At 40.4% G+C, this 22,716-nt stretch overlaps 1 protein-coding gene across 10 annotated transcripts in view; it reads left to right on the top strand.

The window, feature by feature from the left end:
• The window catches only part of TCF20 (transcription factor 20), a 196,930-nt gene that overhangs the window by 151,800 nt on the left and 22,414 nt on the right, over positions 1–22,716 (top strand). For 8 of the 10 annotated variants that reach the window (XM_079993911.1, XM_079993909.1, XM_079993913.1 and 5 more), the window contains 4 exons: positions 4,198–4,291; positions 7,638–7,687; positions 10,239–10,366; positions 16,455–17,729. In XM_079993911.1, coding sequence (XP_079850037.1) covers positions 4,198–4,291; positions 7,638–7,687; positions 10,239–10,322 — 228 coding nt within the window. In that variant the 3' untranslated portion in view covers positions 10,323–10,366; positions 16,455–17,729. Of the gene's footprint in view, positions 1–4,197; positions 4,292–7,637; positions 7,688–10,238; positions 10,367–16,454; positions 17,730–22,716 lie in introns of those variants that run through there. The other 2 variants (XM_079993918.1, XM_079993910.1) reach the window with 2 other exon arrangements.

The raw sequence follows: 22,716 nt of genomic DNA, 5'->3' as shown, positions 1-22,716 counted from the left end.
AACTGGCAACTACTGGCCATACACACGGTGGATGACTGTAACAAAAAAAGAGATAATTCCAGTCATAAGGGAAGAACAAGTGTTTTAGAGAACAACATAGATACAACCAGTGCATTTTACTATACATTAGTTATTTGTTTATGTTGTTACATACTGTTTCGTTTTTGTTACGAAAGCAAATACTTAAAAAAGAAAGTCTATCCCGGCTGCTGGGATTGATGAAAGAGGTTAGTGCAATGCACAAGCTACCAGGTGGGAGGAAGTCGAAGATAGTTGTCACTCTCAAGTTGTGGTGCTTGGAAATTAAATGTCAAAATCTCTGATATAAGGCAAGGGTTAGGTCGCTTCATTTCTGGAAATGTTCCTTTTCTTTTTGTCAAGATTGTGGAGCTTTGTGCCCTATTCATTCTTGAAAGAAGCAGATGGCTTCAGGTCCCAGGAGGTGGAGAAGCTGGAGCCATTATGGTGCTTGTAGACTGGAAAGCAGTAGCATCTGTCAGATTGGAGACTTGTTTGACAGCAGGGAAGCTGGCAGCAGTAGCAGATGAGTTCTGCCGGGCACAGTCGGTGGAGCTATAGTTCAGTAGAAAGTACATTTTTGTAGGTGGTTGAGGGTAATCCTAGTAATCACGCAAATGGGACTTTTATTCCTGAGGCTAATTGCTGCACTGGGGGAGTGATTTTTGGAAGTGACAGCTGGGGAGAGAAGGGTTAGCCTTCCCCAAGTGTCAGCACCCCTGAAAATTGTAAACACCCTCTGTGGTAAACAGGCTCAGAAAAAAGCTCCTATTCATATGAACGGGATCTTTTTTCAAAACCAGAAATTGTTTTTTTGGGGGGGAGAAGTAGAGGCAAAGTTTAAATAACTGTGTATTGAGAGTGGAGGGCCCTTAGGCTGAAAAAGCTTTCCCACTCCTGTTCTAATCGATTTTTTTATAATGAATTTTTATTAATTTTCCAATATTTACTCAATATTACCACAGTTTTGCCAGTTATACAGATTTCAATTAATATCAAGATAATTCCAATTATTTCCAAATTTATCCAATTTAATCAAAGTGGTTTCTCACGCTCCTTGATCAGTGTTTTTTATCCAGTTCTTTTTTTTTTTTTGCAATTACATTTTTATTAAAGTTATGCAGAAACAAAAGAAGAACAATACACACACAAAAAAAACAAAAAAAGGCCAATACACACAAAAAAAGAAAAAACAAAGAAAAAGAACATTATAACAGTATATAAAGGATACAATCATGATATTTTGAGCTCTACCGAGCCTTAGACTCCCCTCCACCCTTTTGGTAAGTATCATATATCTTCCTCCATTACGTATTTGATTTTTGATCTTACATCTTAAATTTATTTACTGATAGAATTGTTCTAGCCCCGCCAATTCACTTTATCAATTTATTCCAATATAATTCCAATATTTACTCCAATTTTTCTGGAATTTCTGTTCATCTTGGTCTCGTATTCGACCTGTTAGCCTATCCAGCTCGGCATAATTTGCCATCTTACATTGCCAATCATTTATATTGGGTATGGTTTCCGATTTCTTGCTGACGTGGTGGCATAAAGGAATATCGTCTTATCTTCTTTTTTGATTTCATTACCGATCATTCCCAACAAAAAGGCTTCAGGTCTTTTCGGGAAAGTATATTTAAATATTTTTTTAAGTTCATTGTAGATTGATTCCCAGAAGCCTTTCACCTTATTGCATAGCCACCACATATGATAAAGATCACCCTCCACCTCGCCACATTTCCAACATTTCCTATTCCTTAATCTGTACATTTTGGCCAGTTTCACCAGCGTGTGATACCATCTATACAACATCTTCCAGATATTCTCTCTCAATGCCATACACGCCGTAAACTTTATATTGCTGTTCCACAGTTCCAACCACCTTTCAAAATCAATATTATAACCAAAGTCGGTTGCCCATTTAATCATTGCCTCCTTCACCTACTCATCTTTTGTATGCCACTCTAATAATATGTTATAAATTCTAGACAGTGTTTTGTTCTTACCTTCTACAACCTCTATGTTAAATTTTGATTTTTTGTCTTCGAAACCTATATTTTTTTTATCTTCTTTTAACAGATCATTCACCTGCTGGTATTGTAGCCAACTGGTGAATGAATTTTTTGTCTCCTCATAAGGCCGTTTTTTATCCAGTTCTTGTATTGCTGCAGTTCATATTTTTATTAACATCTAATTACATTTCAGTTGGAATATTAATCCTTAAGATAACAGCTGCATTTTTAGAGATTACTATTCATCTTATTACCTTATCTAACTTTCTATAGGATTTCAAATGAGGTACTCTTATTATTTTCCTTTTCTCTGCATGTGTCAGTCTGAATATGTCCAATTATAAAGTCCTTAGCCTTTATCTGCTGTCCCATTCTTGAAATTCCTCCAATTGCTGTGATCTCTCAGCATAGCTGGGGTGGGGCTATTCCTGGGGAATTCTCAAAATATCTCATTAGTTCCCTCCCATCGTGCTTTCATCTTGCTTGGTGTTTCTGGACAATAACATAATCCAACAGTCCACTCTTTCTCACTACTCAATCGCCGTCTAGAAATTTTTACAGCCCAAAAGAGGGATCCAGCTTCCGCTGCAGGGGATCTTGGAGTACTTTCATTTCAGTTAATGACCATCAGAGTCTCCATGGCTCCAAATTCCTTTCATCTTTACAACTGCATTTTGGCCAAAGTCCACTTGTTGTATCTCTTATCTGTTGTTTTTAAGGGGGGGGGGAGGTAGAGATGGTATCCACTCTAATTTTCCAAGATAATCAATTCCAGTATTAGAGCTGTCCCCATCTCTTTAAACCACACACAGCTAACTGTTCTTTTAATCACTAGTTTTATTTCATACTGCAGTTCAACTTCATTTTGTATCTTTAAAATTTTATGTCTGGAGAGGGTTGCCGAATCATTAATAAGGAAACTCAAAGTAAACAGGAAACTGGAGGCTTCCCTCTCTGCTATCTACCGCCCACACCAAATAAAATCTCTTTCTCAGTTCCAAATCTCAGATCAATGCAGCTGGGTAATTCCGCAGTTCTGATGACAACACCTTCTCTCAGAGCGTGCCTGACTTTAAAGCCAATTAAAAATCCAGTTAGCAGAAGAACCTCTGCTTCTTAATGGGGACGTGGGAGTGTTTTCACCAGACGAATTGCTTTTACACTCAGTGCCTCCCTGCCCTCTGCTTTCCATGCTGGAGTGAGAGCCAGGTACCCAGACGGACTGCAAGTTAATCCCGTTCCTCCCTTTCCGGGGAGGAATTTCCAAGAATGATTTACCCTCTACCACTCTTGTTTTTCCCCGCCTTCAATCCCTGTAATGTTGTGGGGGCTGCCTCCATTAAGGCAGATCGGAACTGGAAACCCGCTAATGGACGTGGAGATGTAGTTCTTACAATAATGTGAGCAAGGGATGAGGACAAGGACACCAAATACTAAGAGCCCAGGTCACTCTAGCTCCCCCAATAAAACATTTGAGGGGGCAAGTTAATGGGCATTGAACCTTCATTGTAAAAGTGCATCAGAGGAACACAGCTGCTGCCTGGCACTGGCTCACACGCTCCCCAGCTACACTCGCTCTCCTGCCTACCGCCACTCTGTTGCCAGGCTTGGGGGCAGGGACTGATGCCAAAGGAGGTAAATGGACTGTGTGTGCCGTGTCTTGTGATTAGAGAGGCTGCAAAGCCTAAGGTGCATAGGATCGGGGCGGGGCCTTACCTACCCACCCCCCAATATTTTATGCAAGTTAGTGCCCCTGGATGAAACAAATAAAGTGCTAGGTAAACAAGCACACAAACAGTATTGTGAGAAGATAGTGTGTCAGAATGAATAATCATCCATGTGTTTGCAGTATTTACAAATACTTATTATTAAATAATGCCCAGTTGAAAACTTTTAGGCATAGAGGGCGTTAGGCTATAGGGCTTGGGAATAGGAGAAGCTGTGAGCTGTGGACAACTGAGTGAGGTTGACACAGTTTCTGATATTGCCCTTGTTCATTTTACACCAGTAGTTGGAAAAGTGTGGTGTCAATTTTATTAAATAATCCTAGACAAAAGAATTAAGCAAATGAAGCCTTTTGTAGCTGTGTGTTTGGGTGTCTGTAAAACAGTGGCACAAGATTTGTATACGAGTTAGTGTTCTATCTTTCCATTTCTTTCAGAAATGTTCTCATTGCCAGGAGCCAGGAGCCACCCTAGGCTGCTACAACAAAGGCTGCTCTTTCCGATATCATTATCCGTGTGCCATTGATGCAGGTAAGAACAAGCAAATGATTTCGGAATGACTGTTCACTGGTTTGATCTAGAAGACTTTATAAGAGAGGCATCGTGAAAATCACTAACCACTTAAAAGTAACCTGTGAGAACTGAATGCGGCACCATTATATAATAAATCACAACACATTATGGAAAAAGAATTTGCTTCAAATACCAGATTTTATGTTTACAAGTGTCAACCACAAGACAAATATTTACTAATGCAGAGTTTAAAACCTGTTTCCTCTTGGAAAATAATTAGGACTTCTGCCAAAGTATGCTAAAAGTAGAACAGAAAGGATCATGATCTGTGTGGTTTCTGCCTTTCCTCATTTGAAGGAGTGAATTGAATTATAGTACCTGCTTCCTCTATTAGTATAATTAGATGTAATCATAAGACATTTGGAGTGCCAGAGATTGGCAAGAGACTAAAATGGCAGACCAGTGAATGGAGTTGGAACCAGAGAGGATAGCTATTGTTGAGCTGCAAAGCACTTCAGAGCATTTGCTGTAACAACATGCTTGTGTGTTGTTACATTCTTTTTACTGCCATATAAAAATCTTACTTGAAGAATCTTTTGTGTTAGCATATCCTTGTATAGTGTGCCTCTCATGTGAGTCGGCTCTTATGCTAGATAGTTTTGGATGTGCATGTGTTGAAGCTTTTTCTTTGGATTTTGTGGAGCATATGAGACTGGTGCCTGCTTCCCATACTGGTATTTCAACAACATGGAGTTGCTTCTGCTTATAATCCTGACATGACTAAATAAAACTACCTTCTAAGAAAGACATTGAATTCTGCTGAGTCAGCCTTCTATTTTTGGCCTCTCTTAACTTTCCGTAACATAGACAGGAATAGTCTTACTACTGTCGACTGCCTCTGACATAAGAGTGGGAAAATTAAAGAAGAGTACAGATATTAGTAGTTGCTAGTTAGTATGGTCAAACATACAGTATATAACTTTCATAGGATGCTGTGGATCTAGATGATTAAAAACTGAGATGAAACATTGTGAATGAGACTGAGACTTGTATGTCTTCCTGCAGTATAGATGCTGTACTTGGTTCTTTAAGAAAACAAAACAAAATTTTGCAGCTAAATTAATTCTGTGCAAGGAAGTAAGAATTGTACCCCTCCCACCACTAACGGCTGGAAAATTTACCAAGCCCCTCTCCTTCCTGTTTTTCTTCTCCACCCCTCTGAAGGTTGTTTTGTTTTGTTTTTGTTTTTAAAACTTGCTTGGTTCCTGTCACAATGAGTCAAAATTAGCCAGTACCAACTAAGTATGAAGAAAATGTGTGGGATCTTTGCTTCTTGACAAGACACATTTATTTATTTGGTTTTCCTCTGTTGTCTGGAGTTTAGAATATTAATGGAGTTTGGAATATTGAGGTCTACTTGCCCTGTAGGAAGAGAAGCAGCAGCCAAGAGTGAGGTTCTGCCAGTTCCACATGCTTCTGCTCTCACCAGCCAAGCTGGGCCTAGCCTCCCACTCTTTAACAGTGGTCATCCATTTTATATGCCCTGTGAGATAGAGAAGCAGCAGCACCTCCTCTCACCATTGTTTTCACCAGCTAGGTTGCCTCCACCCTCAACAAAAATAACTTTTGGAACCAACTCTCTATGAGGAAGAGCAGCAGAATTCTCTTCAGACTGAAGCGTAAACAACGTTACCCTGGAATATACAGTAACAAGCCAACTTCATAACCCATGTTTTCAGTTGGCATGTTTTGAAACTGACGAGCAGAGCTTTCCAAACTGTATGTTGCGACATGTTAGTTTGTCGGCTACAGTGTGTAGGTGTGTCGCACAAACGCTCCCTGCACTCTTCCTGGGGCTGGAAGGGGTTAGTTTAACCTTTGGTTAAACTGAATTACTGTGTCGTAGAATGACGCATTTCCAAAAAGTGTGTCACCAACTTGAAAACTTTGGAAAGCTCTGCACTAGAGTATATTATAAACAGCAGTCCCTGTTCCTGAGAATACCACCAGCCCAAGATTCATTGAAAGCAAAAGCAAATGTCTTCATGCCGTGTAGGAAGAGGAGTGGGGGGAACACGAGACCAGGGCTTGCTTGGGATTTTACCAGTTTGTACATGCCATCGTAAACCAGCCTTGCCTGCTGTTTGGAACTGAATTGGGAATTGGGAGTCTAAAACATCTGGAGGGCACCAAGTTGGAAGGCTGCAATAAACAGTGTTTTCATGTTATGTATGAATGTGGCCCATATGCTTTGAATGGCAGGTGGGATAAATGCTTGTCTTAGAGAACTACACAGAATTGTTTTAGCCTTCTTCAAGCTTCTTTTTATGCGGCTCTGAGCTTTCAATGTGGAACACTGACATACCCCTTGCAGCAAAGGAAACCGAGCCAAAATCAGAGAGAGAGCAGTTTTTTCCTTGTTAGTCTCATGCTGACTGTTAAAACTTTTCCAGCAGATTGCAGCAGGAGGAGGATATGGTTATAGCACATATTTAAGATTATTTCAAATTAGCATGCTTTTATTTACCACCATGGGAGTCACTTGGAGGTTGTAAGGAATTGTGGGGACTGGATCCGTTAATGGTTTTCTGAAAACATACTATCTTGATGAAGCAGCTGAAATTTGACACCCTCCCCCCCAAAAAATAGTTAAAAGAATGTAAGGTGCAGCAGAATCACATGTCTGAAGCTTGAACTGAAAGTATACCCTGAGGAAGAATGCCCCTAAACAAGGAGTTTTTTTAATCAAAGTTTATTGGTGAGCATGGAATCATGCTCTGTATTGACTTAAGAATTTTGAAAAAAGTGTTTGTAACATGTTCTTTAGCTGAACAACTTCATGTTACAAGGGGAGATAAGTAGGCATACAGTGATACCTCGGGTTACAGACGCTTCAGGTTACGCATTTTCGGGTTGTGCACCATGCCGAACCTGGAAGTACTGGAATGGGTTACTTCTGGGTTTTGTTGCTCACACATGCGCAGAAGCACTAAATAACGCTTTGCGCAGAAGCGCTGAATCGCAACCCGCGCAGACGCGGCGCTGCGGGTCGCAAACGTGCCTCCTTGCACGGATCACGTTCACAACCCTAGGTTCCAACTGTATTCCTAGGAATGTGAGTTTGCTAAGGCTTTTGAGTACATGATTACAGAGTGCTTGCAGGCACCCATCTCTCCTTCAGACGTTAGTGGTTACTACACTGTGAGCACCTTTTTCATATTACGAAAAAAATATCTACAATTGGAGATGAAGAAGCAGACATAACTCTTTTGTTAGCAGTGTGGTTTAAAATCACTTCATGCTGGGTTTGGAGTTGGTGGCTGTTTTCAGAATATTCTTTACCTTTTGTTTTCTTCTCTTTTAGATTGTTTACTAAACGAAGAGAATTTCTCAGTGAGGTGCCCCAAGCACAAGGTAATAAAGTTGTTAACAATTTGCTGCCATTTGCTATATAGGTTTCATCATAGTTTATTTTTAGACATTTTGTGTCTGGGCAATGCTTTCTAAATATACTCTTTGGCATCTCGTGTGTGTGTGTGTGTGTGTGTGTGTGTGTTTGTTTCCATTTCCTGTGGGATGGCATGGTCAGAAAATATGAGTCTTCATATTTTCTTTATTCTGTAGAATTAGTTTATTTTAATCTGGATTCTGTTCATTCTATGAAAGATAGCTTTATTGCATAGCTTTTGTACTGAGTGTTTTTCTTTGGCTGTAGCTATGCAGAGAATGTTCTGTTAAAAGTGGTTGTCTGCAAATAGTCTGAGAAAAACAAGTTTCGAAATGGATGGGAAGCTGATTGGAAAGTTCCTTTCATCAATTGATCTGTTGGAGATAGGTCGGCATTATTTGCTGTGCTGGGCACAATTGGCCAGCTAATTCTTGTCTACTCGTTCAACCTCTGGTTATATTGTTAAAGCACCAATTTGTAAAATAACCATAATGCACTTTTCTGTATATAGCTAGGCGATATAAAGTTGGATGATAATTTATAACATGCAGACATGGTTGAGCTTCTGCTTGTTGAATGATGCTTTATGATGAGTAAAGGTGTATTTGGGATACCCCCCCTTGTTTCTCTATTCATAAACAGTACAGAACAAGGAATGTGGAGCTATCTGAAGATCAGCCATCTATCTCTGTGAAAGAAAGCTATAAAATTCTTTTAGCGTGAACTTAATTTGCCAAAGTAGAAGGCTGCTTTGTTAAATAGTTATATTAGAAATACAGATATTTTCAAGTTCACAGGTCATGTTGGATTAAGACTTCTGGAAACATCCAAACCACAGATAACTGAATAAAAACTGCACATCATATTATGTCTTCAGAGTTATTTAGGTTATATTGGATAGTGTTGACCGCTTCCAAAAAACCCCATGTTTTTGCTCACTAAATGTACCAAATTGATTATTATAGAACAATATTAGTCTTTGAGGAGCAAAAATTACCAGAGTTCAGGAGAGACTACCAACATAAACAAATAGAGGCATCATTGCTAATTTATGTGAGAAATGAGGATTCAGCCACCAAATTGTTGATTTTAGTAATTAAAGCCTTTTGTTGTTGTTGTTGCATATATTTGTTCTAATATTTATACTCTGCCTTTTGATTCATGAATCCATGAGCAGCTTATAAAACTGGTAAGAACCACAATGCAGGTTAAGAACAATACAGTATCACAATACCAAAAAATAGCAATAACAAATAAACAACAGGATATGGCTCTTCCCTTGATAAATATGTCACTGACAGTCACTCCTCTGATCCAAATGTTCTTTTGTGTATCAGAAGTTGGGCATATGCTGTGGAATTGCATTGAACTTTCTGTGAACCATGTTTGCCTTGTCTGTATGGTACTGATAAATGGGTCCAGGAACATTTTTGGAATGAATAAATATTATTTCCTCATTTCTAAATTTTTCAGATAAGTTTATCTATGCTCTGTACTTTTAAAAAGCAAAAGTGTGCCATGAGAAACTAAATTCTTCAACCTGTATATAATTTTTATGCACTGAGAAAATTGCAGAATTGTAGAGTTGGAAGGGACCAGAAGGGTCATCTAGTCCAACCCCCTGCAGTGCAGGAATCATTTGCCCAGTATGGGGCACGAACCCAATTATTCACGGTCCTGAAACCTCATCCCCCAATCTCCTGTAGACCCTTTCTAACACTGGAGAATCTACCAGGCATTGTGGGTGTACATACTGTTCAAGTTGATCTGCATAACTATAAAGCCTAGTAGATGTTTTACTAAAAATAAAATTAAGTATGTGACTCTCAATGTACTGAACACAGTATATCTATTTTTGTTATTTTTCTGCGATTCTGGAATATGTGCAACATTGTTTAGAAACTGTGTTGTGTTTCAATGGAAGACAAAGACTTCTGCTCTGTAAGAAGTGACGCATGTATTAAAAAGTGGTTGTTTTAGAATTGAGATATAGCAAGAAGTAACGCTTTTAAATTGGAAAGGAGAGTACTTCTAGATATGTTACTTGTTTTGTAGTATTAACACCTCTTTTCTGTTGTAAGTTGATTCTTTTAGTTAAGATAATGAAAACCAGATGTAATCTGTTTCAACATCCACAAGGTGAAAAAACCTTAAGTTTGACATTTCTGATCAATGGTTAAAAACATCTGACATCAGGGAGCAAAAATCTTTCACAAAATGTCCCTTCAGAACACTTAAGGAAGAAGCTGTAAAAACCTTCTTGTTGCTCAGCTGGAAAGCTTTGTGATTATGTAGGGAGCACAGCTCAACTTTCTTGCTAAACTGCTTATTTCTTTCCTCCCCAAAGTTCCAAATGCTGTCGTGCAGAAATCCTGTCTGAAAGATCTGTGTTTGGTTCTCGTACTGATGCTCCTTTCTCTCTTTCATTCTCCACATGTTCCATCTTTCTTCTCATCTGCCTCTCTCCTTTTATCTTCTCTTTCCCCCTCACCTTCTTCTTGGCATACTGGACATTAGCCCCTCCTCCCTTGCTCTCTTCCCTCCTTGCAGAACAAGATGGTGAAAGGCAGCCTCAGCACAGAGCAGTCGGAGCGGGGGTGAGGGGGGAAGTGTGTTCGTGGGAATGAAAATAAAAGCAAGCACAGGTGAGTTGAGGGAAGAATGCCACTTTCTCTCCAGGCCAAGGGAGAAATAGGTGGTGATATTGCTATGCAGAGATTTTAACTTTGACTCCTATTTACTTGTATTTTGATACTAAGCTCGCCACTTCACCAATGAAGGGCAGAACTGGGGAGAAGCCCTTTTCTGCTGTATCCTAATGGACTTCCCATGTATCACCTGTTTGTCTATTTATGTAAACACAAAAGCTTGGGTGTTTTATATATCATCATTTGATGGGTAACTCTCATATTTCACTTAGATTCCCATTTTCTGAGCTCCAGTAAGTCAAGATCAGTTGCCCGCCTGACAGCCTGGTACAAGTGCCGAGAGGGAAAGGCAGTGATTAGCTCTGCATAGCATCATAAGCATAACATACTTCCAGTGTTCTGGAAAAAGCCAAGAGAGAGAGATATAGGAGAGCTGTCTTTCTGAGCTCAGCAAAAGCAATCAGAACAAGCTGAGGGACACAGACTCAGATAGTCTAATGATGGGTTTTCTTTGCCCTCCCAGTCCATGCCAGATATACACTGGGATGATGTTCCAGGGCAGATCCTTCTATCCTTTTGGCTGAGAAATCCACAGGAAGCCTGGAACAGACTTACATGTGACTATTGTGTGTGTGTGTGTGTGTGTGTGAGAGAGAGAGAGGGAGAGAGTGCATCTTCCTGGCTTCCCTGCTTATTTCAACCGTGTTACTCTGTTTCTTCCCCCCTCTGCCATGTTGTTACCACTATCTACTCTCCCCCACCTCTTCATGCTGTGAGGGTATTGCCAATACCTGTCCAAGCCCAGGACAAGGCCTCTATAATGCTGCTTCGTTTGTCATAATGAAGCCAGTAAGCCAGTCGCTCTTTAAAGCTAGAACGCGGGTGTATGTATGCATATGCACACGCAGTTACTATAACAGTCCAACTCTGCTCAGCTCTGCCCCCATGGCAGTGAGAATGCACCTCTCCCCCTGGAGGCCATTGTTATTCCCCACAGACAACCAGCTTGAGTTCTGAGTTGCAAGACTCATCCACATAGAATGACTTTTTCATCTCAAGATAGTTGGGTTTTTTTACCGGTATCCTCATATTGAAATCACTCCTACCATAATATTGTTATATTTGCATATCTTGGTATGTTTTTAGTTCTTGTGGATGTGGGTGTGGAGATAATGTTAGCCTATTGTCCACATTTTGTAGACGGTGAAACCAAGACGTTAACACTCAATGAGTTCTTCCAAAAGGCACACAAAAATGGTAATCTAAAAATAAGGCAGAGGTATCTATGTTTTCCTCATAGAGTTTTAAAAAGCAATTTACACCACAGGGAGCTTGTTGAAAATTAGCATTGAACATTCATTCTCTGATTACTATTTCATTGTGTCTTGTCATGTTTGAATTGGGGCATGAACATTTATCTTCAGTGTACAGGAACTATGCTATCATTAGTATCTTTATCGTTACAGAATGGGAATGCACACTTTATAAACTATTGATGAGTTAGGTGGTTTGCTGAAGTCCCTGTCTCTTATTAGTCTTTATTGGTCTTTCTTTCTCCCTTACCTATTCACGAACGTTTTGTGAGTTTGAACAAGTTCTGCCCACCTTATTTTGCTTACATGCAAGACGGTACATGTATAAGTTGGAATTGTGTCACTTTGACCTTGTTTCATCCGTGCCACTTCTTTCTCACCATTTAGAAATTATTTGCACACAACATTGTTTGTTTTTTCCTTTGTTTTTAAGCATTGCTTGAAATCCTTGTGTTTGCTTCTAGCCAGGTGACTGTGAATGGGCTTTGTTGATACTTTATGAAGTGAATGTTTTAACAGAGCAGATTTTATTTATTTATAAGATTTGTTATTTCTGCAGGCAATCCAGGGCAAGGCACAAAACAATACTATAATATCAACCCATTTGAACTGTCAGGAGAACTGCCTGTAGAACTGCCTAATACCTGAAGGGTAGTGCACAAAATGCTGTGTCATTTAGAATGGTTTGGCTATGTGCCTTCTTCCTGGTGCAGTGAAGGCCCCTGAAAGCAATACATAAAAGCTATCCTGGTCACACAGAGATGGAATGTCTCCACCTGTTTCTTTCTGAGCTGGTTGCTCCAGTAGTTCTGCAACATTTCTGAGGCATGAAGATGAACTGTGAATGAATCTAGTGATCTGCATTGTCTCCAGGAATTAGAAGAGAGCAGAGCACAAAGGAGCAGTGTTGTGTGTCTTGTTGCCTGTCTGTGAGTTTCTGGTTTGGTGCTCTGGCTTGTTTCCAGGTAAGGGCAGGCCTTCCGTATACGAAAGCCTGAGGCAGGAGTCTCCCAGCTCTTTCTAAAGAAACCTATAATGGATTATGAATGCCAATCATTTGCTTTTGGGAATATCTCTTTTCAGTTAATTGTCTCATGTCCATTTACACTTTACCTATTCACCTGGTCTTTTTTGATATCAGAAAAATAATGCCTACTTCGTAAATAAGTTGGGGGAGGTGGCTCCTTTTGAGTTATTAGGTGTCCTAGATCTGTGACTGCCAGTAGAGAATGGGTTAAAAGGTAAAGGACCCCTGACAGTTAAGTCCAGTTGTGAGCGACTCTGGGGTTGCGACTCTCATCTCGCTTTACAGGCCGAGGGAGCTGACGTTTGTCCGCAGACAGTTTTTCCGGGTCCTGTGGCCAGCATGACTAAGCCGCTTCTGGCAAACCAGAGCAGCACACAGAAATGCCATTACCTTCCCGCCGGAGTGGTATTTATTTATCTACTTGCACTTTGATGTGCTTTCGAACTGCTAGGTTGGCAGGAGCTGGGACCGAGCAACGGGAGCTCACCCCATTGTGGGGATTCGAACTGCCGACCTTCCGATCGGCAAGCCCTAGGCTCAGTGGTTTAGACCACAGTGCTAGCCACGTACATTGGTTATTTTCTCCTGTTGATTCATCAAAATAGTGAAATTAGTTTTGATGTGCTTCCATAAGCAGTGGAGGGTAGTTCCACTGTCAGTTAACTTGTAACAGGGCAGTATATGCAAGAACAGCTATGTTTCTAATTATGAGACTTCAACTTATACATTTTGGAATTCTCTGGCTTCCCACTTCTAGGAAGTTAAATCATTGGATCCTAGTTTCATATCCTGATTAGTAAAGAAATTAAGCCAGTTTTCTGACTTATATCTAATGGAAAACCTTGGATTTAAAAATCCACCATAGAAGTGTTGAAGCCAGCATGTAAGGGGATGGGAGAAGTACGTGAGTATGATACTTCTTCTTGGCTAAGATTGTTACTTTCAAAAGAGCCTTTTACCTACAACTCTGCTTCAACATATTTTATAATTTTTTAAAGGATTTCTATGCTGTCCAAATAAATCCAGGGCATCATATGCCAGTTATAATACAGTATGTCATATGGGCTGATGTTGGTTTTTATTTTTACTTAACTATTTGTGTGTAGTATATTTCCACCTTCATTTTCTTGGTAAAAGAGAAATAGTGCATAAAATTGAAAATAAAATGGCTGGTATATTTGGGGAGGGTGGTTGGAAGGGCGGGTGCTGTTACTTTTTGAATGCATGTGAAGGTTGGGGTGGGGATTCTTACATGCTTTAGTAATATAGATTCAAAGGTTAAATTTGTCTAGAACAGAAGGGTGTGAGTTTGTGTATTTGGCATTACTAAGTCTAGAGTTTATTTGTCTGCAGGCTAGGGGAAATTAAGGGGTTACCATACCTTCAGTGCCACAGCACTTGTGGCCTGTTACACCCAGAAGCATTTGTCTGACTGCAAAGCTTATCAGTGATGATATAGCATTGAGAATATGCTTGTCAGTAATACTTGCTAGACCAAACCTCCAGGCTCTGCATGCCTTCATCTGCACTAAAGGTTGTGCCCTTCTGGAACTCATTCCCGGTCCTGCTTCCTTCTGGAAGAAGAGTAGGTTCAAGGGCCAAGAGAACAATAAATGCTGCTGGACTCAGTACTGGAGAATTGTGTTTGCTTCTCTTCCTGTCCACATGATAGCAGAGGCAGATTTTGCAGTGGCAGGGCTATGTGTTCTCATGGATCAGCCAGATGTGTTCTCGTTAGTTCCCAATTTTTCAGATTTCCCAGCTCTTTCAAGGAAATTTTCATGTATCTGTCATGAAAATTTGTAACACACAGGATTTCTCCCAATTCTATTCGCCTTGTCACAGCCATTCATTTCTGCCTCTCCAAGGATCAGTAAACAGTAATAATGCTTTTTACTGCCACAAGACTTCATGCTATTAAAAAGAAAAAAGAAAAAGATCCCACCCCAAATATCAAGTTTGGACAGCAGAACCAAAGTGGATGGATAAGGGCAAGCAGGGAGTTAAAAACTAAGGCAAAGTTTTATGACTAGGGAAAAAAAGGATTCCTTTAAAGGAATTAAAATGCATTCCATGTTGAAGAAATTAATTTATTTATTAAATTTCTACACCGCTTTATATTTTTAAGAATAATCTTAAAGCCGTTTACAGCATATTAAATCAATAAAACAAAAATAAAACAATCTGAAGAAAATCAAATATAGAGTATACAGTCAAAGCAACATAACAGAAAACTAAAATATTATCTTAAAGGTTTCAAAATAAAACATTACAAAGGAGGTCAACTACAGAATACATATTTAACATAGTAGGGCTGGGTGAGTCTGGGCCCTACCTCCTAGGCCAGGTGGAATGGGCCTTGCAGGGAACAGCCTTCACGCCTCACAGTTAAGTTTTTAAGTTAGTTTTAAAAATCTACCTAAAAGTCCTCTTTCTTTGCTTAAGCTGTTCAAATGCAAGATACATGTATGCCTCCTGTAGAAGTAAAGTCAGTGGTCCAAAATAGCTTACAGTATCTGAAAGATAGATGGTTGGTAGCCAGTGTGCTCAGGAATAAGACCCACAATTAAGAAGCAAGGAGATATAAAGGAATCTGATTCAACCTGAAAATTCAGTTGAATTTCCCAGGTCCCACGCATAATAGAGAAAAGTGGTCTAATAGATAGAAAGGCTAAACAGCCCCTCCCCCTCTTTTTGGGAATAGGGCTCATTCATATTTGATATATCCATACAACAAGCATGGAAGAGTCAATTTGAAAAGTCAGTGTCACTCTTAAGATCCCCACTGCTTGTGCAAAGGACTCACACTTTAGCTAAGCCCCTTTTAAGTGTGCACAGTTACTTAGATGTATCACTGAATCTTATGGGGTTTACTTAAGCACAAACATTCATAGGAAGGGCTCCTAATTTAAGATGCAGGAAAGATATAATAATAGTTCACATTCTGTGAACCATCTGAAAGGAACTTCACCTAAAGCATTTGCAGAATGTTTAAGGCTGAGAATAACACTCTTAACTAGCAGAATGGAGTGAGTCTGAAACTTCTTGTCATAGAGTGACTAATAATGGTCTACAAAGGAAATTAAATACATACACATGCCAATGCACAAGCTGCTTAAAGTGACATTTGTGCCTCCAGTAAAATAGAACCGATAAATTTCAGCTGACCTTACCTCTAAATCCAGACAATACTGGCTACTGTTAAAGCATCTCCTTAGTGTGCACTCATGGTTGCCAATAATCTATCATTAGATAGTAATTCTGAGTTGGTTTTTTAATGGTTGCTATCTGGTGGTTGTTCAGGGCCATACAAAGTATGGTGAGATGAAGCCCCTTTCATTGGCTGCACTGTTATCAGGCTATAGCACCCTCTGATTAAATTTAATCACCCTCTGATTAAATTAGCCACACATTGTATCTTCCAACAGCCATATATCCCAGCACTAAATGTAATGAATTCTGACATGGACTCTTAAACAGAAGTGAATGGGCTACAATTTTTCATTTCATATAATCACTGCAGAATTGCTTGCTTTTCACAATCTTAAAAGGGTTTTTTGTTTAAGGAAAAAAGAATTATAAATGCTACACTTTCATAAACAGTTCGACCAAGTTTTAAAGTTCTTGGAAGTATTGCTGCTACAACATTTCCTTGGGCTATGGACTTAAATTTTGCCAACAAGTTAATAAAAATTGTTTAGCACATGCACATTTTTCTAATGGCAATGCTTTTCTCCTGTTCCAGGTTAAGCTGTTGAGATAAGAAAGCGGTGGACATTCATGATTGGATGGATTCTTTCCCACTGTGCAGTCATGCCCCTCTCTTGATGTGCCTGCCAATGCCAGCACTTCCTTCATCAACTCTTTCATCACACTTGACCGACAACATCACAGAATATGATCAAGGAGTCTGAACCAGCTGTTTTCATGGACACAATCTCCATAGTGACTATGGGATGGGGAGGGAAAAGAAAAGAAAGTGGGGGAATTAAAGAGGGAGGGATAAAATATATATATAGATTATATATATAAAGATCTATTTTTAGTCTTGATAGACTTGTTTTAAATGAAAGGTGCGCTATCCCTTTTTATGCATTAAATTGAATTTTTAGGACCCATATATGTTCCAAGTTGCTTATCAACAAGTATAAGTAAAATTCAAACAAGGCCTTTGCAAATGGAACTCAACTTGTTTCAAAAGGAGTTATGAGCTTGCTTAATCAAACTTGTCTCTTTACTCCAACTTCCACAACAGATAACCCAGGTTTTAAAGAATATGAATTTTCCCCCTGTATGTTGGTGAAATTGTCCGTAGGGGTGGGAGGTGGGAATGAATGGTTGCAGGGAATGGGATGTTTGTATTTGTGTATGTGTGAAAAGGGGATTTTTTTTTCTTTTTAAGAAACGCTATTTATTTTTATTAAGAAAGGAAGCGCCAGAAGACTCCTATGTCATGTGACTTGTGAAATAAGAGTGGCTTCTATTAGCTTCATATACAGATATTCTGACCTTATTATACGTTACTCTGTACCAAAAGGTGGGGGATTTGCGCCATTCTTGGCATTGACAAATACTCCCAAATCATTCCAAGGAGCTGCTGCCTTTTTGGGGGGTAGTCTGGAGGAGGATGTTGGCTTGCCTGCTAGAAAGGGGCATTCAACAGGAAGTCTGAATGTTGACATAATCAGTGTGTGTTAAGCTGACCAGGAAAATCCAATTAACCCTTCTCTTCTCTGTCTTTTGTTTCCCAAAGGAAGGAAGGGAGAATGTCTATTTAGCAGCCTACACCACCTGGTTACTTTTAGTTTGTTTGTACATTGTGTAATTTTTAAACATTTGAGTTTTTTAAAAAACAAAACTTTTTCTCTTGTTAAGGCCTTAAGAAGGGGTTAGTGCATCTTTCAGTGGTCACTCTGCCATGGGAATAAAATAGCTGTTTCACAAACAGTTTTATATAAAAAACTAAAACAAAACAAAAAAACCCCACAAAAAAAACCTAATAAACTTCATTTTAACCTTGTTTCTTCTGTGGAATGTAATGTATTTTGCTCTTCCTGTCAGTTGCAATTTTTTTCTGTGATTGCTGTTTGGGTCATTTGCACACCAACTTAGCTCTCTTAGATTTAAGATAAGTATGTCTCCATAGCCACCTTGAATGGTCCAGAGAAACTATTCACACTCATATACAGCAAACTTTCTGAGGGTGTTTTATCTAGCAGAAGCCACTACCAACATTGTTCCTGTATTTTTACAACATTCACAGCCCTGGAATTACTCATTTCATCAGGCTTTGGATAGTCCATTTGGGTTGATATTAAAGGTACATGAGCTCACAAATGCCATCTGATTCCTCTGAGACATGCTGTTTAGCTTAGAGGACATCCTGTTGCTGACCACTGGGATATTTGCAATTGTTATAGGTGCTCAAGTGAGCTCTGCACTTAGATTCCACAATGAAAACTTAGCAATTCGGAGTCTACAAGAAAAATCTTCCTCTGTATCCTGCATCTGCTCCCTTTGCTTCTCACCAATTCCAGCACCTATTTACTACCATATTATTGGTCCTTGTTCTAGTTACGGCAGTGATGGCCAAACTTGGCCCTCCTGCTGTTTTGGGACTACAACTCCCATCATCCCTAGCTGACAGGACCAGTGGTCAGGGATGATGAGAATTGTAGTCCCAAAACAGCTGGAGGGCCAAGTTTGGCCATCACTGAGTTACAGCATCTGTGGCTCCATTTTCAGTGGTGACTTTTGCAAGCGGTATTCTACATACTGTTTAGACTCCCAACACTTACTCCTACCGTGATGCCCCTTAATCTAAGAAAGTTCACTACCATTCATTCCTGCCTGGGTTATTTCCAGTTCCTGCTCTGGCACTACTGCTGTGAGGTAGGTAAAGCCAACTCATTCACTATTACATTTGTTTATCCAATATGAACTGTTAATGTGTTTACCATTCATACACTGGAATTCCCACAATGCTATTGCTGTTCTGCGAGCTGGGATTTTCTGATGCTGGGGAATGAAGATAGAATGTCTGAAATCATAGCGTAGTAATCCTGAGCCAAGTTCTCAACAGAAAACCTTTGTAAACGATACCAAGCGTAGTGCAGCATACAGTAGTACCTCGGGTTACATACGCTTCAGGTTACATACGCTTCAGGTTACACACTCCACTAACCCAGAAATAGTACCTCGGGTTAAGAACTTTGCTTCAGGATGAGAGCAGAAATTGTGCTCCGGCAGCGTGGCAGCAGCGGGAGGCCCCATTAGCTAAAGTGGTGCTTCAGGTTAAGAACGGACCTCCGGAACGCATTAAGTACTTAACCCGAGGTACCACTGTACTGCATATACATAGGCAGGCACACAGGGATTGTGGCAAGGAGGGCAGAGTACAGAGTGACACCACCCCACTGCTGCTTCCAGAGACCTCGAACAAATTAAGTACTTAACCTGAGGTACCACTGTAGTTAAAGTCCCTCCTCTTATAAATGATTCTGTATTCAGAAACCACCTCAGAGATGACTCCAATCTTACACTTAAGCAAGTCTTCAAGGATTCCTAAGATAAACCACACTATAATTTGCATCCTGAAACTGGAAAATATCCACAAGATATAGAAGGATGTGATTGGTGGTAAAGCATATGCACCATGAAAGGAACAGCTTCACTCAGCTTTTGACAAATGGCAGAAAACTCAATATGGCAGAAAGAGGTTACACTTCAGTTGTTCTTGTCCATCTGTTTTCTAATTGCCAGGTGTATTTGCATTGCATTAGTACCTTCCATGAGATAAAGCTTCCTGCATCTTTGATCTGTTACACTTTGCAGGCAGGCCTGACTACGATTCTTTTATCCTCCCAAGAGCAGGCTGCACATTTCTTCCTTTAGCATTCCAAATCCACTAGGATTGTGCAATCTGAATTTACTGGTATGCCACTGAAACCCAACTGCAAAATACAGAGTCTGCAAACACCTGAAGTGACCCTAGTCTCAAGTGCAAACCTCCACTCTTCTGCCTCTAGAGTTCTGTGGACTTCTGCGTGTAGCCTGTAAGACCATAACAGTCCTGCTAGATGAGACCAAAAGTATTCTGTTCTCAACAAGATGGGAGAAGACTTTGGACAGGTGCTCTCACTGCTTTGCTTCAGGGTTGAGCAGCTGAGCTTGTGCATCTGCCTGCATGCTTCCCCATCACTCTCATTGCTGGGTACTCGTCTTGTGGGAGTGCAAGCTAGGTGGTGAAGGGAAGCAATGGCAGGTGCAGGGCAGGCCCAGTACATTTTAGTACCTGATGAAGATCCCAAAATGGCATGCCCCTCCAAGCCAGGAAAGATCTACATGGGGGGGGGGGAATCAACATCAGGAACTGCTGCCCCAGTGGACCATGCCGCCTGAGGCGGTTTCCTCACCTTGCCTCATGGTTGAGCCAGCCCTGGGCAGATGCTTTGAAGGCTGCAAACAGACCACAAGAACGAATAACAATTTGGAAGGAGTGGGAAGAAAAGGCAGGGAGTGCTTGATGGGGGAGTGGGGAGGAGATGGGTGCATGTGTGTGTGTAAAATGGGGTGGGGTTCCTGTGTGTATGATAGAATAAAACAGAAAGAAGGGGGGGAGAGAAAACGGGAGTCCCTGCCTACCACCTGACTTGTCTAACCTTATCCTCAAAGTTGTTGAAAAGCTTGTGTGGGACCTTGAACTCCACAGAACAGTGGAATAAAAATTGAAAAAATAAATGCCGCTGCCTTCATTGCAGCAACGATACTCAGGAGGGTGAATAAGATGGTGGTAGAATAAAAATGAGCAAACAGGTGTGACCTCATGGGACAGATTAGGTTTATACTCAGTTGTAAACTTGATTTGAGAAGTTATGAGAATGCTGAACAGGTGGGGAGTGTAGCAAAATACTTGGCCAGAAATTTGATTGTGAAAGAGTCCCATCTGCTGCAGATAACTTACTTAATTGAGGGTGTTCTTCAGAAATTAAATTGAGGGTGTTCTTCAGAATTTTGGGAGACACAGGCTGCAATCTCATATATATTTACTAGGGGGTAATTTCCATTGAAGTCACCAGAAATTTTTGCTGAGTAAACAATCCAGAATGTGAACACAAAAGAAAAACCCAGTATAATCTATTTGGGGCTTACTTTTTGAGGTAATCATGGTTTATGAATTGTTTTGTACAGAAGACTGATGCCAACCATACTCTTCTATAATGGGATTTCCTCCCAGGTAAATGGGATTAGGGTTGCAACTTTAGCAAAGGGAGCAAAAGCCAGCTAGAATAATGATCTTCCTCCTCCTCTCAACTTCCCAATGTTTCTCGTGGGCAAACAAGCCTAAAGGAGAGGAGAGCAGCCACAACTCCCACCCTTCCCTTTCAGTTTCTGAAAGACCCTGTGGAGTCCTGGTGGGACTACAGGAGATCATAAACGACATCCTCCTCAAAATGCCTCCATGAGCAAATAATCTTGCAGAAGGGGACATCTTAACTGGGCATGTCAGCCCTTTGCAGTGGGATCCTTGCCATGCTTACTTAGCACTAACTCCAGCTGAGTTGGGGTGGGGGTGGGGCGCTTACTTCCATGTAAATTAGGTTGAGATTGCAGCTTTAGCAAGAGGAGCAAACACAGGATTAGAGCAGTGATCCACCACCTCCCCATTGGCTGACAGCAACAGAACAGAAAGGCTGGCTTGCTGTAACCTGCTCCCAACTTTGCAAAAGTCTTTTGGAGCAAACACCTATTTAACCACCACCACACAGAGAGACTCTGTGCAAGTAGATAAATAGGTACCGAACCAGCGGGAAGGTAAACGGCATTTCCGTGCACTGCCCTGGTTCGCCAGAAGCAGCTTAGTCATGCTGGCCACATGACCCGGAAGCTGTATGCCGGCTCCCTCGGCCAATAAAGCGAGATGAGCGCCGCAACCCCAGAGTTGGTCACGACTGGACCTAATGGTCAGGGGTCCCTTTACCTTTACCTTTTTACACACAGAGAAGTTCTGTCCTCAACTTAGAAGGAAAAAGAGTGGCCAGTTCTGCCATCCAATTGTATTTACTGGGTTCAACCTAGAAGAGACAGCAGAGATAGCCCAAACAGCCCCAAAATACAGCAATAGTGTCTAACTTTCATTCCAGGAACACTAGAGATTTAGTTAATATTTCTTAATGAAAGTTCACATTCTGGGCCTCCTTGCAGGCACAAACCTGTTGCATCAATGATAATCCTGCCTTGAATGGACTGGGAGGGGCAGCCTTGCCACAACAGGAGATTCCCCACCCTATCTTATTGTTATTGCTCCCAGCATTCTTCCTTGGTTTATCCACGTCTTCAAATCTTTCTCCACAAGGTATTCCCCCACCCTTCTATCTTTAAATGTGTTCCTATTACTCCATGTTTCGAAAAATCTACATGGAAGATGAGAGAGAGGGGAATAAACCTGGTGAGAACTCAGGACTGAACACTATTCCCTGTAAATCATGTCAAACCCGAGAGTAACACTAGAGGGCATACACTGACTATTCGGTGTGTGTTTTAAAATTTTCTTGTTCCCACAAACTGTGCAAATGTTGCTTATGATTGCTTTGTTAAATATTTCGCTCTGATCAGTACTTCATACGGCTAGATTTATTATGTTTTTATATATGCTGTAAGCTGCCCAGAGTGGCGGGGGAAACCCAGCCAGATGGGCAGGATATAAATAAAATAATAACAACAATTATTATTATTTTGCATATTTTGAGATTTCCTCTCTGACCCACAGGAGCAGAATGCTTACTAGTCTGAAGCCAGTGATAAAGGCAGCCATTTTGGGAGCCTGCCTCCTGTTTGGTTTTATTGCATTCTTCCTGTATCAAAATACAATAAAAAGAGAGAGAGAGCAATAATTAAAGATATACAAGACATCAGAAACTTCCTGGATTTCATTTGTATTTGTTATTTTTTTGGCAAATTCTGAAATTTATTGTTGTTGTTGTTTTATTATATTTCTATATAAATAT

The sequence above is a fragment of the Podarcis cretensis genome (assembly GCF_951804945.1).
Source record: "Podarcis cretensis genome assembly, chromosome: 10".
In the NCBI taxonomy this organism is placed as follows: Eukaryota; Metazoa; Chordata; class Lepidosauria; order Squamata; family Lacertidae; genus Podarcis; species Podarcis cretensis.
The sequence above is the reverse complement of the archived record's forward strand: the minus strand, read 5'-3'. Positions and strand labels throughout refer to the sequence as shown.